Source organism: Acomys minous, assembly GCF_964271855.1.
Source record: "Acomys minous genome assembly, chromosome: 2".
Taxonomy (NCBI): Eukaryota; Metazoa; Chordata; class Mammalia; order Rodentia; family Muridae; genus Acomys; species Acomys minous.
The window spans coordinates 25,476,915-25,491,789 of NC_140484.1; the positions used below are offsets into that span (position 1 = coordinate 25,476,915).

The 14,875-nt window shown below is 46.5% G+C and overlaps 1 protein-coding gene across 2 annotated transcripts in view; it reads left to right on the forward strand.

Annotated features, from left to right (window-relative positions):
* Nucleotides 1-5,084: 5,084 nt before the first annotated feature.
* The window catches only part of PANK1 (pantothenate kinase 1), a 64,693-nt gene continuing 54,902 nt past the window's right edge, over nucleotides 5,085-14,875 (forward strand). The window contains exon 1 of one of the 2 annotated variants that reach the window (XM_084773449.1): nucleotides 5,085-5,956. In XM_084773449.1, coding sequence (XP_084629575.1) covers nucleotides 5,380-5,956 — 577 coding nt within the window. In that variant the 5' untranslated portion in view covers nucleotides 5,085-5,379. Of the gene's footprint in view, nucleotides 5,957-6,550; nucleotides 6,763-14,875 lie in introns of those variants that run through there. The other variant, XM_084773450.1, reaches the window with a different exon arrangement.

A 14,875-nucleotide genomic window follows, 5' to 3' on the forward strand; every position in this document is an offset into this window, starting at 1 on the left:
ACAGTGTACTCATATACATAAAATAAATAAATCTAAAAAAAAAAAAAAAAAAGAACCTTGTCTCAAAGCCAAAACTAGTCAGGAACTGTGAAACCACGGCATGGAGACTCTCCGCAGTGTCTGTGTGGCTAACGTGCTGGTGAACAGTGCCATCTGCATCAGGACCTGGCCCTTCTCCTGGCATTTCTAAGGGCCCAGTGAACACTTTCCTGTCAGCTCCCTTGGTGTTTGTTGAGAGTTTCGGTTTAACAATGATAAGTCTCCAATGTATCCATTCTCAGAGCTCACAGGACTGCTGATAGGTCAAAGCCAAGAAAGCACGGGGAGGAGAGTGGGGGCGTCTTTTTCTTTTTCCTTTGTTTTGTTTGTCTTCTTGTTTTGCCAAGCTAGGGGGTAGAACCGTGTTTTTGTTTTTTCAGCAGCTTAAACATGGGCCTATTTGACTTTGTTTTGCTTTCCACCCCCACCGGGCAGCTGAGGACTGAACTCAAGGCCTTGTGCTTGGTACCACTGAGTTAAATCCCCAGCCTCATATTTGACATTATTACCCTTTTCCCAAGTAACTAAAATGTCTATAATAATAGTGCATAGTGATGGCACAGTGGATGGGTTTTATCTGCTTTTTCCCCCCACAGAAATTAACAGTAAATATAAAACTTACTATCTTGTATGCTAAGCTAAATTTAAATTTACAAAAAATAAATTGCAAGTCCCATATAGAATCATTAAGTAAAACTCTGTCTCAAAAACTAACATAATGGTAGGTGTGATGTCATACACCTTTACACCTTTAATCCCAGCAACTCAGATGAGCCAGCTGATCTACACAGCGCCAGTGCTACATAGTGAGAACCTGCCAAAACAACAACAGCACAAACCATAGATAAATTATAAATCAGGTTACAGGCCAGGCATGGTTGCGCATGCCTTTAATCCCAGCACTTGGGAGGCAGAGGTAGGTGGATCTCTGTGAATTCGAGACAAGCCTGGTCTACAAAGTGACTCTAGGACAGCCAAGGCTACACAGAGAAACCCTGTATCAAAAAGCCAAAACAAACAAACAAACAAACAACAACAACCAAAAAAAAAAAATCAGGTTTCAGTCCCAAGTATTAGAGGACAAAGTTAGAAGGTAGAGATAGGCAGTTGCCTCAAATTAAAGCGAACCAGCTGGTCTACACAGGTAGTTCCAGGCCAGCTATGGTTACACAGGGGCGTGGAGCCTCAAATCAAGGAAGCAAGCAAACAAAAATAAACCCATGTTACAAGGCAAAGGCCTGAACGTCAGCCCTGGCTAGATTCCCTCCCTAGCTGCACAACCTCCAAATATTTACACAAACTCACACACACAGACACACACACACATACATATTAAGGAAGGGGGGGGGGGAAGCATGTGGATAGGAGCTGAAGAGAAGGTGAGGAGGGAAAGTAGGTAGAAGGCAGGAGGCAGGGTCCTGCTACAGGCCAAGGTACATGGGAGGCGGTAGAAGAAGGGCTAGGCTCCATCTTTCTCTCTCAGACAAGATGTCACCTCCGAGCCCTTGCTGGCCTGAATGTCTGACAATATTCCTGCCTCAGCCCCCTGAGTGCTGGGATTGCAGACACAAGCCATGACCTCCACCTCCAATGCCCTATTTAAAAAAAAAAAGAAAATTAAAAGCATAAACATTCTCTGCTGGGTTTATTATCTGGAACCCTCCAAAATTGGAAACTAGAGACCAGAGAACCACCCTTGGCTACAGAGTGAGTTCAAGGACTAACAAAACAAAACAGAAACAAAATGCCCAGTGTGGTAGGTAGTCCATGCCCGTAGTCCTTACTTAAGAGGCAGAGGCCGGAAGAACTTTAAAAGTTCAAGGCCAGGCTGGTATACAAATCTAGTCCCAGGGGCTGGAGAGATGGCTCAGAGGTTAAGAGCACTGACTGCTCTTCCAGAGGTCCTGAGTTCAATTCCCAGCAACCACATGGTGGCTCATAACCATCTATAATGAGACCTGATACCTTCTTCTGGCCTGCAGGTTTACATGCAGGCAGAACACTGTATACATAATAAATAAATCTTAAAAAAAACAAAAACAACAATAACAACAACAGAAACAAAACAAAACAAAACAAAACAAAAAAAACCCAAATCTAGTGCCAGGCTAGACAGTCAGGACTTCACAGTGAGATACTGAAGGGGAAAAAAAAAGTAAAAATTCTCAACTGGATTTAATGGTGCAGACCTGCAATCCTATCTAACTCAGAAGCCGGAGGGGGAAGGATCACAAATCCAAGGCCTGATCAGCTACAGAGTGAATTCAAGACCAGCCTTGACAAATGAGTGAGATCCTGCTTAAAATACAAAAAGATAGCTGGGGCACTAACTCCGTGATCAAGTGCCTGGCATGTGTCCTAACCTCAACCCTCAGAACTGAAAAAGACAAAATGTGTAATTGTTATGACACTGAGTGAGAAAAATCAGCGAATGCTTTTTCTGTTTTTCTAGTAAACCATAACCTTATGAGTGCAGCAAAGGCATCCATTTTGCCTTTGGATCCCAAGTGTGTGTTTTGGGGTCTTCAGCACAGCACGCTCTTAATTAATGATTGACAGTGAGCGAGTAGAGACAGAGAGAAACGGATTGTGGGCCTCCCCTTTCCTCACTGCTCTGGCTTTCCTGGGGCACACAATGGTTCCTGCCCCCCTCCCCCACATCCCCCACCTACACATACCCTTGAATAAACCTGTGGGAGTCACCTGGCTTCCCCCAGGCTGGAACCAGGGCACCAGCCCGAAAGGGAGGCAGGCGAGAGACAATCTGTACCAGGACTTCTGCCCTGTCTGGGTCGGAGCCACTTGGCTCGGGCCTCCTTCGCCACGCCTGGGAATCAGGTTGGAGGATGTGCCCTTGAAGTCACTACAGTGCCAGTCCACTCAGCTCACTTCTGTGAGTGTCTGAATCCCGAGAGGCGGCAATGGAGACGCCTAGCAAATTTCCTGTATAAAGTGAGAGGCCCCAAGATCAAACTCACTTGCTTCGTTCCAAGGGTGCATCCAGAACTTCCTGATGATACTGTGATGCCGGGTTATCTGCCTTCACAGCCTTCACGGAGTGTAGCAGAGTAATGGGAAGAAACAGCCATCAAGTGGAGTGTGACTGCATCATTTCAACCATGCACATTTATATATGAATTCATTTCATCTTTGATGTCCTAATATTATAACCATCTCAAGATAAGGGAACACATGCATTTTATTTTAACAGTACTAGGGACTGAGCCTAGAGCCTTCTGCCAAGCCAGATGCTGTAACGTGGAGCTATATGCATCTTCAGCACCTACCTTTATTTCGAGATAGGATTTAACTATTGAAAACTGGCTTGAACTAAGTAGTTAAGGTGGGGCCTTGAACTTGAAATCTTCCCCCTGAGTGGCTGGGATTGCAGGCCTGTGTCACCATGTAAACTATATGTATTTTATGGCCAGAATAAGAAGGCAGGAAGTGGGTATATAGGAAGGGGTAGGGAGAGATTACAGCCTGAAGGCGCAAGTTGTCAAGAAACTGGACTAAAAACAGTAGATGGTCTGGGGCTGGATTCCCTAAGGCGATTTTTTTCTGAAGTCATCAAACCATTATGTATGCTCAAGGAAGCACAGAGGGTAGGTATTAGGTTCCATTTCTAGCTTTGTTCCTGACCTTGGTTATTTCTCATTTCCTTGCCTGAAAAAAACACGTGGGAGGAACAGAGAGGCTTCACTAACTCTGAAACTGTGATTTTTGGGAAGAACGTTGATGTAAGAGATCTTCCAACTAAATACAAACCCTGGGGTACCGCCACTGCCAGTCTTGGATCCATGGAAGACTTAGTTCAAGGGACTGGTAGGTTAACCACAGGTCACTTGTCCAAGGGCTAAGGTAGAGGGAAGTTCACATTGTTGAAGCTGGCCTGCTTGGGGACTTTGGCTCTTATCTCTTCAATACAGATTTTTCAGAGGATCAATTAGCGTAGCTGCAGCTTGGTGATGCTAAACTGCTAGGAGGGGCTTCCATTTGGACTTAGCTCTACTCATGCTAGTCTGAAACAGTGGCCGCCATTTTTTATGTTCTCTCTACTCTTTGGTGTAGAGCTAGGAAACATCCTACTACGGAGTTATACTCTAGCCTGACTTTTAATTTTTACATTTAGACCCTTGTGAACATTTATTATGTGCCAAGGTTACACTTAAGTACTCCCCGCCACTACAGGGTTTCTCTGTGTAGCCTTGGCTGTCCTGGAGTCCTGGACTCGCTTTGTAGACCAGGCTGGCCTTGAACTCAGTGATCTGCCTAGCTCTGCTGGGATTAAAGGCCTGTGCCACCACGCTCAATATTTTTCGTTAAACTCAATAGTTCCCTTTGGACAGGTGTAAAAGCTAAGATCCCCGAGTATGTCCTGACTGCTGGGCACCTCCAGTCTGGTTGCCTATTACAGGTGTGTGTTTTTTGGTTTGTTTGTTATTTTGTTTTTGTTTTTTGTTGTTTGTTTGTTTTGAGACACGGTTTCTCTGTGTTAGCCTTGGCTGTCCTGGACTCCCTTTGTAGACCAGGCTGGCCTCGAACTCACATCGATCCTCTTGACTCTGCCAATTTGTCTTTTGCTCAGTGACCATAGGAGTCGGAACCTAGGGCCTAACATGTGCTGGTTCCTCTTCTGATAGCCAAGGGGCAACTTTTTACTCCATAAATAACAAGACAGGACATCATTCCCCTCCGTCTTTTCTGGGTGAGGAATGCGCTTTTTATAGCTTGGGGTCATTTCTGTTTACTTGGTTTCTTCCAGTGCCAGTTATTCCTGCCTGGCTTTGTCCTTCACTGTCCTTACCCTCTCTTCCTAGGTTTCCTCTCGCCAAACCAACTAATTCGGAGAACACATGCTGCTTGTGTGCCTGTGCCAGCCAAGGAATTTCACTCCCCTCCTTTTCCAAGGCTTCCTACCTCTCTATAAATAATTGTTCTCTTCCCTCCCTTCAGACCTGGGAGTAGTTTGGTCACATTAACGCACGCGCGCCGGAACACACACTTTCGGGGGCGGGGGCGTGGCCATGAGTGACCTTGTGAAGGTACTAGCCCACTGGGGGATAGCATTAGCAAACCTGAAGCCTCTGCAAATATTTGGCTTCCTCCGGCATTCCTCCCGAGGCTTCTGGTTGTCTCGTGCCTACCTCACCCAGTACCCTTAAGGCTCGCTCCGCCACACAAAGCCCGATCAGCCTATCTCCTCTCCGTAAACCCTGAGAACTTCATTCCGCACGTTGAAACTCGTCGGTGGCAGTGGCAGGCAGGACTGGGCATGCTCAGTGGCGGGGACAGGTCTTGGAGGCGAGGAAGCCGCATTTGAAGTGCCTCGGCCTGGGGATGAGGGGGAGGCGGGCGCCCGGGCCGGGGTCCGCGGAGGCTCCCGCTGCGGCGGCGGCGGCGGCGGCGGCGGCTGCGCGCGAGGCCGACATGCCGCGGCCGGGTGCAGCCAGCTTGGCGCGCGGGGGCCAGGTCGCCGAAGACATGGGGGCGCCGACGGGAGGAGGAGGAGGGGAGGAGCGCCGGGGCCGCCAGCCCCCGGCGCTGAGGCTGCCGGATAGCAAGCCGCAGGGAGGATCGGAGGACAGGAGGACTCCGGACCGTGACCTCCAGCGAGGCCGCCTGAGTCGGAGCCCGCGCACTGCCCCGCCGGCCCCGGGCATGGGCGACCGCGGCGCGCAGCACGAGCGCGCGGCCCTGCAGTCCCCGGGGCCCCCCGAGGGCGCCGCGGCCGCCGTGAACGGGCTGCTGCACAACGGCTTCCACCCGCCGCCCGCCTGCAGCCGCGACCCGCCGCCAGCCCGCGTCCAGCTCTTGTCTGAGCTGCAGCCGCAGCCGCTCTTCGCCCAGCATGATTCCCCGGCCAAGAAATGCCGGCTGCGGAGGAGGATGGACTCCGGGAGGAAGAACAGGCCGCGTAAGTCCTGCCGGGAGGGGAGCGGCGGTGCCCGCGGTCGAGGGGGCGGCCGAGTGCCACTCTGGACTGCGGTCCGCCCTAGAGGCGACGGGAGCCGAAGGTGGCAGCCCGAGGTGGCGCCTTGCTAGTCCTATCCATCTGATGGGTCGGTTAGACACTAGCTGTAGCTGCTCTCTCGATCACGGTGGATGTAAGGCGATTGCACTGGTCGCCCTTATTGGTGGCCGGGAGCACGCACCCCGACTGATCTTGGGTCTGAGGCTAGGGGTAGGGCGGGCTGGCACAGCCCCCCCCCGTTCACTGCTCCCTTCCCCAAGCACGTCTTTCGGGGGGCGTGCAGCTCAAGCTATCACCTTGCCCTTTGAATCGCAGAGTAACCGCCAGTATCTTGGGCCCATTGGCAAGCTTAAGTCTGGAGGCGTGGAGTTTGACAATCCCCCCAAATCACAGCCTATTAAACAGTATTTCTACACAGCCAGTGAGACGGTCTGTGTAGAGGGAAACACCCACTGACACCATGTGGGCTGGAACTGTGTGGACCAATGAAGACTGCAGGTGGATTTTTTTTTTCCTGGAGTGGATAGAGTTGAGTGTAATTAATTGTACAGTGCCTTAAGTGCGTTATTTCACAATCTGAGGCTTTTGTATATAGTGTAAAAGGAGCCTTCACCACCTGACGTTCTTGGATGTCAGTTTTGTAGGTAGAGCTCACGACTGTTACTTTTTCTTATCTGAGCCTAACTCCATTCAACTGATCACTTCTTTCTGAGTGTCTTTAATGAAGCTTATAAATGGCAACAAGCAAAGTAAGTAGCGTGCACAGTTGTAAGCGATCGGATTCAAACGTGTACTTTTTTGCATAAAAATTACTGTTTGGTGTTGGGAAATGGTTAGATTGGGCTTGAATTTTCTGTAAAAGTTTGATCTTTGGCAAACGGCATAACTCCTTCGGTCTTTGCTTGTGCTTTTTATCACTTTTTTTTTCATAGCCTTTCTGCAGTGCATTAGCTTCTAAAACTTTGGGAAACGCGGGACTGTGGGTGAATCTAATGCTTGCATTTTGTAGGTCTGAAAATATAAGGCATTTGTCAAATTTGGGAATTGCACAGCAGATTTGATTTGGCCATGGCTGTAAGACTGAGTGTCTGAGGGTTTTTTTGTTTTTGTTTTTTTTTTTTTTAACCTACCTTTTAAAAAAATAGTTCTTGGGAAATTATTTTACAAACTTCATGTTGCCTGATACCTGTGTCTTACTTCATTTGTTTTACTTCCATGAAGCCACATTTTAGTTACTTCTCTGATCTACATTTAAAGAAGTTGACTATAGTTTTCAACGACAGTAACTAGACTCCAAGAAAGAGAAACTAGGCGGACATATTGGTATAGACTTATAATCTCAAGGCCTGGAAGCCTGAGGCTAGCCTGAGCTACATAGCGACTTGTAAGGATGGCAAAGAGGCATAGTCCCTGGTTTGAAGACTTTCGTGGCTTCTCTTTTTCTAACGTGCATTGTGTGGTGGTGGGTACGTGGGTGTGAGCATGCCCAGCAGTTGAGGAGGCTAGACGGAGAGTTTGTTTCTCCCAACTTGTCATCACACTCACCTTTACCTGCTGGGCTCTCTGTCTGGCCTCTTTGGTGTTCCTGAGATTGGTTTTGTGATACAGTACCAGGCTGTAATTCTTGGTATTCCTCATGCCTCAGTCTCCCAAGTGATAGGATCACAGACTTGTACCATCATGCCTTACTCTGCACATCTTAAAATCCTTTTTGAGGAATTGAAAATACAGCATATAAAACTGATATGAAGAAGGGAAAAACTAACCTGAGCCTTAATTATTCTTACAAAGCTATAGGAATTATTTTAATGTGTCAGAAGCTAAGTGGCTTGTGGTTTATATATATATATATATATATATATATATATATATATATATATATATATATATATATATATATATAGCTCATTTATAAATTCTAGGTTACTCATTTACTTTTTTTTTTCTTGAGACCAGAAGGATCTCCTATAGCCCAGACTGCCCTCAAACTCCACATATAGCCAAGAATAACTTTAAACTCTTTGTTCCTCCAGCCTCTACAATACACCATCACACTTGGTTTATTTGTTTCTTGAGGCAGGGTCTCACTATGTAGCATTGACTGACCTGGAACTGGGCAGTAAAGATCCATGCGCTCCCAACCTTTTGAGTGCTGGGATTAAATGAGTGTGCCACCAGCCTGGCTTATTTACAACTTCTTAAAGGATTGAATCAAAGCTGTTTTCCCCTCCATTAACCGATTATGTTTAGTTTTCTTAGATTTGAGGACATGTTAACTTTTTTATATGTATGAATGTTTTCCCTACATGTGTGTCTCTGTACCACATGCATGCCTCGTGCCATCAGAGGTAAGAAGAGAGCATCAGATCCCCTGGTACTGGGTAATAGATACTTGTGAGCCACCATTTACGTGTTGGAACCAAATCTATGTCCTCTGTAAGAGCAAAGGCTCTTAACTACTGAGCCATCTCTTCAGCTCTGAGCATCCAGTTCTGATCAGTTTCCCACAGTCTAAGGAGTACATCTGTACATTTCACTACTGAAATTTCTTACCTAAAGAGAGATAGCTTAGCAGTTAAGCATGGTGCTGCTTTTCCAGAAGACAAGAGTTTGATTTCCAGCATCCACATCAGAAAGCTCACAACTGTCCAACTTCAGCCCTATGGGATCTGACATCCTCTTCTGGCCTTCAAGGACAAGTGTACACAAGCGGCACGTGCACGCACGCGCGCGCGCACACACACACACACTAAACAACCCCAGAAAATCTTAAAACCAAAAGTTTAACCCCCGTACTTCAGTATGAAGGTGTTCTAATCTAGAAATCAAATCAGAAGGCCGGAGGGATAGCTCGGTAGCAGAAGATAGAGGCGTCCGTCATTCAAAACTCCCTGGGGTTACCTCCCTGCATCCTCCAAAAAAATCAATCGGTTGCCTGTTGGTTTTACTAAACAAGGAAAGGAGAATGTTACCTAGTTAATGTTCATCTAAATGTCATTTTACTTCACTTACTCCCTGGAGCCGTTCCCTAAGACTAAAGTCCTCGGGTTCCCTCAGGTATGTTGCTTGCCCCTGCTCCTTAGCAGTCGGGATCTCAACCACGGTACTAGCACTTCTGAAAGGCTGGACGTAAAACAAGAGGTTGTTTCTTATACCTGCAGAGTTCTGTGCTGTTTCAGAGCCGACACATCTCCCTGTGCGACCTTTACACTAGTTATCTAGCCTGCCACACGAGTAAACATTTATGTTCTCATGGATTTATGTGTGTTAGGGTGTGTGTGTGTGCGCGCGCGCTGGTTATTGAAACTAGGGCCACCAACATGCCAAGAACACACTGTCCCACGACCTACTCCTAAACCCTGCCTGTCTCCTGTGCTGCCGCCATCATCTTTGTTGGTTGCCTTGTTACTTCCTTTCCAATTGAGTTGGGAGTCTGATTGGAAATGATGTAGTCTCAAGTACTTTGAAATGGAGGAGCATGCATATGTGATTGATGTGGAAGGAGAAGAGTGGTCCAGGTGGCACCACCAGCTCACTGGGTAGCTGTCTCCATTTCTGTAGCTGATTTTCTCAGAAGACCTTCAGTGGGTCCCAGTGAAGCATCAATAGAGAGAGGGTCCTTTGATACACACTCTGTTTTGCTGATTCTATTTTATTTTATTTCTTGCCTGACAGCTCTCTGCTATATTTTATTTTGGTTAATCGGTGGTTTAAGGCTTATCAGCCATTTCTTTCCAACATTAAGCTAAAAATAGTCCTGGTGGTTTTATTTAACACGCACACATAGCTGGATCAGAAAGTGAATCAAATTCAAACTCATTAGGGGCTGTGTGAATCCACTCCTTCCTCCATCCAGATGTCTTGGGCTTGAATTTCAGCTTTGTGTGTGTTCAGAGACAGTACTCAACCATCGTGCTTGAGGAAGAATGAAAGGGAGGTAACCAGACCTTGAAGAGCTTGTGTGAGGATGACAGGAGAAAATATGGTACCTGCCAGCTGTCATCACTAAACACCATCCACCGTGAATCTTGGGACAAGCAATGGAGGCAGGAGATGCTGCCTCAGACGGACTTCTTTTGAAAAAGAAACCTAGGCCTAAGTAGAAGAGACAGAACTTTTTTTTTTTATTAGCCACATCACTCCTCATCCCATACTTGTTTTTCTGTCCCACAAAGGTATAGGAAAATATCAGGGAAATAAAGTACTCACCGCTCCATCGAGCAGCAGATAGCTCCTTTAGATATGGCTTCTGGGCTAGCAAGTAAGGGGGCTTACAGCAAAGCCTGGTGACCCAAGTGAGAGCCCCGGTCCCAAACAGTAGGAGCAGTCGTCCTCTGACTGCCACACCCGTGCTGTGGTACAAGGGTACCCCCATATATGCACACACACAAATTAAGATAGATAATAAGTATATATAACACATGAGTGCGCACACACACCCACCATGTACCACCTACACATAGTAATAAATACTTGAGTTTTTGCTGTTGTTGTTATTGGTTTTTTTTTTTTAACCAATGAATAGGGATGTAGAGTAGTTGCCTACAAATGAACAAAACCCCAGGTTTGATCTCCAGCAGTGACCCCAAGCCTCTTATCCTGTCACTTGGGTAACTAAATAGAAGCTAGGAGCAGTGGTTCTCAACCTGTGGGTCTCGACCCCTTTGGGGGCGATGTCACCTACGACCACAGGCAAACTCGTATTTACATTACAGTTCATAACTCTAGCAAGATTACAGTTATGAAGTTGCACCAAGAGTAATTTTGTGGTGGTGGTTGGGGAGGGGGGGCAGGGTGTTCACCACAACACAAGGAACTTTATTAAAGCGTGGCCGCATTTGGAAGGTTGAGAACCACTGATCCAGAGGGTCAGAAGTTCAAGATCATCCTTGGCTGCCTAGCCAATTTGAATTTAGACTAGGATACAAACCACACCGTTTTAAAAAGCTGGTAATTTCTTGCTTCAGCCTCCAGAGAGCTGGGGTTACAGGCTTGCTACCACCTCAGCTTTGTGTCACGTTTTTAAGAGTAATTTTAAATGTCACGAAATTAGGATTTTGATAACATTTTTGCTCCTGTTGGGTTTTCGTCTCTGTGTGTTTGTTTTTGATGGGTAGTCCAGGCTTGCTGGAACTCACTACATAGTTCAGGTTGGCCTAGAGTTGATGGGGAGTGTGTGTCCTGCCTCAGTCTCCCAAGTTCTGGGATTACAGGCATGAGCCAGTACGCCTGACTTGCCAACTTGTTTTTTTCTTTGCTTGGTTGTTTACTTTTTGTTTTCAACTGAGCCTGAATCTCAGGGCCCCAACGTGGCCTCGGATTCACTGCGTAACAAGGGATGACTTCTGAGTTTGCTTGTTTTTTGTTTTTTGTTTTTAATATTTATTTTTGTTAGGGGTGTTTTGTCTGCAGGCATGTGTGTGTATCATATGTGTACTTGGGGCCTGCAGAGGACAGAAAAAATTGTCAGGTATCTTGGGACTGGAGCTATAGACAGTTGTGAGCTGCTGCGTGGTGAGACTCCTCTCTGAGAGCGGCCAGTGCTCCAGCCTGCTGAGCCATCCCTCCTGCCCCAACTTGGAGCTTCTGGTCCTCCTGCCTCTGTATCTTGAGTGGTGGAATGCCTGGGACTACTGCCATGTGGGGTTTTAGTTTTGATGCTGGACACTGACTTTGGGATTTTTGCTTTTAGGCCAAGCACTCTACCAACTGAGCTACATCTTTACCTACTGATAACTTAAAATAGTGTGTGTGTGTGTGTGTGTGTGTGTGTGTGTGTGTGTGTTGGGGGTTACGGGTCCCATGACAGTCGAGGGAGTTCAGATGAACGTTGTGAAGTCATTTCTCTTCTTTTACCTTTACTTGGGCCCCAGAGAGCAAACTCAGGTTGCCAAAGATAGCAGGTGTCTTTACCCACCAAGCCATTGCATACACACGACCTCTGTTGATAACTTAATACAAACGAAATAGTTTAGTTTGAACATTCTTGCTCTGTGCCTCTCTCTGCCTCTCTGTGCGGTGTGTTCCTGTGGTATACCCATGTATATGTGGGCTTGTGGTTTTTTGGAATGCTAAAGTAGGACACAGCAAGTGCGTTCTGCCTTATCCCCTCACCGAGCCTGAAGCTTGCCATTCCCAACCAGGCAGGTGGCCAACAAACCTCACCAGTACTCTTCTCTCTGCCCCTCCTCCCTCCATTGCTGAGGTCACAGACCTGAGAAGCAGTAAGGCTCTTCCTCACAAAGCCGTCTCCCAATCGCAGCAACCCAGCATAAACCTTTCCTTATGACTGAATATCATCCGTAACACTACCCTGCATTACATTACCTAGATTCTGTTATATGGACGGACCATAGTTTATTCACCCCGCCCTGTAGCTTTAGTCTGTAGCTAGGTCTTTCCATCATGACGTGCGCACACATATACAAACCCACTGACAGTCGGTGTAAGAACTCTTCAAGTAACATTTGCTTCAGGTTAGATGTGACAGTTTATCCACAGCTGACTTCAGCTGTATCCCAGGCAGTTCAGTTACTGCAAATATGGTGTCATCTCATATCGAGCTCGCTCCCACAGACTTTGGCCTCCTCAGATGCGGAGGAGGGTGTGTGGGTCCTATAGCCAGTCCACCACCCGTATAGAGGAATAACATGATAATTTTTTGAGGACACACAAATGACACAGAGTAGTATGACTGAGTGTGTGTGTGGTCTGTTTGTGTGTTAGGGGTGTATACGTGTGTCAGGAGTATATGTATTAGGGATGTATGTTACGTGTATTTGTTAGGTATGTAAGGTGTATTAGATGTGTGAGGTATGTGTGTCTGTATGTGCTACGGTTGTGTGTATGTGTTGTTTGTGTTTAGGGGTATGTGTTTGTGTGTATTATGTGTATAGGTGCGTGTTAGAGGTATGTATATTAGATATGTGTGTTAGGTCTGTGAGATATGTGTATGTGTGTGTTCGGTGCGTGTGTGTGTGTTTGTGTTAGCTTGATGTCGCAGCACTTTGCCCATAATCCTAGCACTCAGGAGACAGAGCAGGAAGATCTCAAGATTTAGGCTTAGGCTATGTAGGGAGTTCCAGGTCACCCTGAGCTATGTGGGGAGGTTTTTGTCTTGAAAAGAAAAGAAAGAAGAGCCGGGAGCGAGGCACAATGGCACATACCTGCAATCCCAGCACGTGGGAGAAAGAAGCAGGTGGATTTCTATGAGTTTGAGGCAAGCCTGGTCCACAAAGCAAGTCCAGGACAGCCAAGGCTACAGAGAAACCCTGTCTCAAAAACCAAAAACCAAAAACCAAAAAAAAAAAAAAAAAAAAAAAAGAAAAAGAAAAAAGTAAATATAGGGGGAAAGGAACAAAAGAAAGCAAACCCTAGTAATTTTAGTTACATGGGCTATTGTTTTGGATGAGGCAGTACACTAGAAAAGAGGAGAGAATGCTTCCATGGTAGTGACGAAGTGCTCAGTGTGGAAGGCAGGCACCTGAGCAGCTTCTGGTGGGCAGAGGGAGGGATACCATTACCTTTTTCTTCCGTCGAATGGTTGCAGGCAGGAGCTACCGGTGAGCCAAGCTGGTGGCCCTTCAGGTAAGAGGTTCCGATGTCTTGTATCGTTCCAAAGAGAACATTCCGGTAGCAGAAAACAGATAAATCCATTCTGTATTAACGCGGGCATAAACCCGAAGCAAACGAAATCTGTTACCAGCTTAACTACAATTGTGAAAGCACGAGGACGAAAGTTTTAAAATATTGAGAACCTGCTCTTGAATGCTCGGACTTTACCTTGGAATTGGCGAATGAGAAAAGCCAGGGTGAAGAGAAACGGGCGAGAGGCTTCTGGTTGGATCTACAGAATATAGATGTATCTGCCTTTCCTTTCCTCCTTAGTCACGGTCACTCATTCCATGCAAGAAGTATGCAGACTAAATTACAAAACATTCGATAGAGGCGGGAGCTATCGCCATGGTGAGTTGCCATCTCCTCCCTCTACTCTTTGACAAGGATTCATAGCCCAGGCGGGCGTAGAATTCCCTCTGTAAAAGGGGCTGATCTTGCCTCTGTGACCTTCCTGCCTCAACGTCCCAGGGGCCAGGGCTACTACCATGTCCAGCTTTAGGTTTGCAATTATGTTCTAAATAGATACTTGTAGATTAAATTGTAATCTGTAATCTGCAATGGGCAGTTGTAGATTAAGATCTAAGGCCTAGGATTGAGAGTGCTCGGCAGGGCTGCCTCCAAGCCTGACAACTCATGGCCAGTCTCTGGAAACCACGTGGTGGTAGGAGAAAACTGCCTCTGCTGGTGATCCTCCAGCCTTTTCCTGCCACTCGCACACCATGCATGCATGCACACTATGTAAAAGTTTTTAAAAATTGCCTTTGTCTTTGGTTTAGAAATCAGGATTCTGTTAAACACACAAATGCGCCCTCACCTCCACCCCAAGGCTAAATACGGGAATATCACTTTCCTCCTGAAAGACTAATAAGTAAGTTTCAGTGTTAGTACAGCCTGTATTTGTGTTGTGACCAGAAATGGAAATAGTGCTGTGAATTCTTAGCAAGAGGGACATGTAATAAGTAAGATGAAACCAAACCAGGAGTGATTTTGTAAAGAGCAATGAAGTTTTAACTGGCAGGTGTTTTGTGTGTGTGTGTGTGTGTGTGTGTGTGAGAGAGAGAGAGAGAGAGAGAGAGAGAGAGACAGAGAGAGACAGAGAGAGACAGAGAGAGAGACAGAGAGAGAGAGACAGACAGACAGACCGACAGAGAAACACACACACACACACACACACATACAGACAGAGACAGAGAGAGAGAAACTGACTGACTGACTGAGACTCTAAACTGTTGGGTATGATGATTC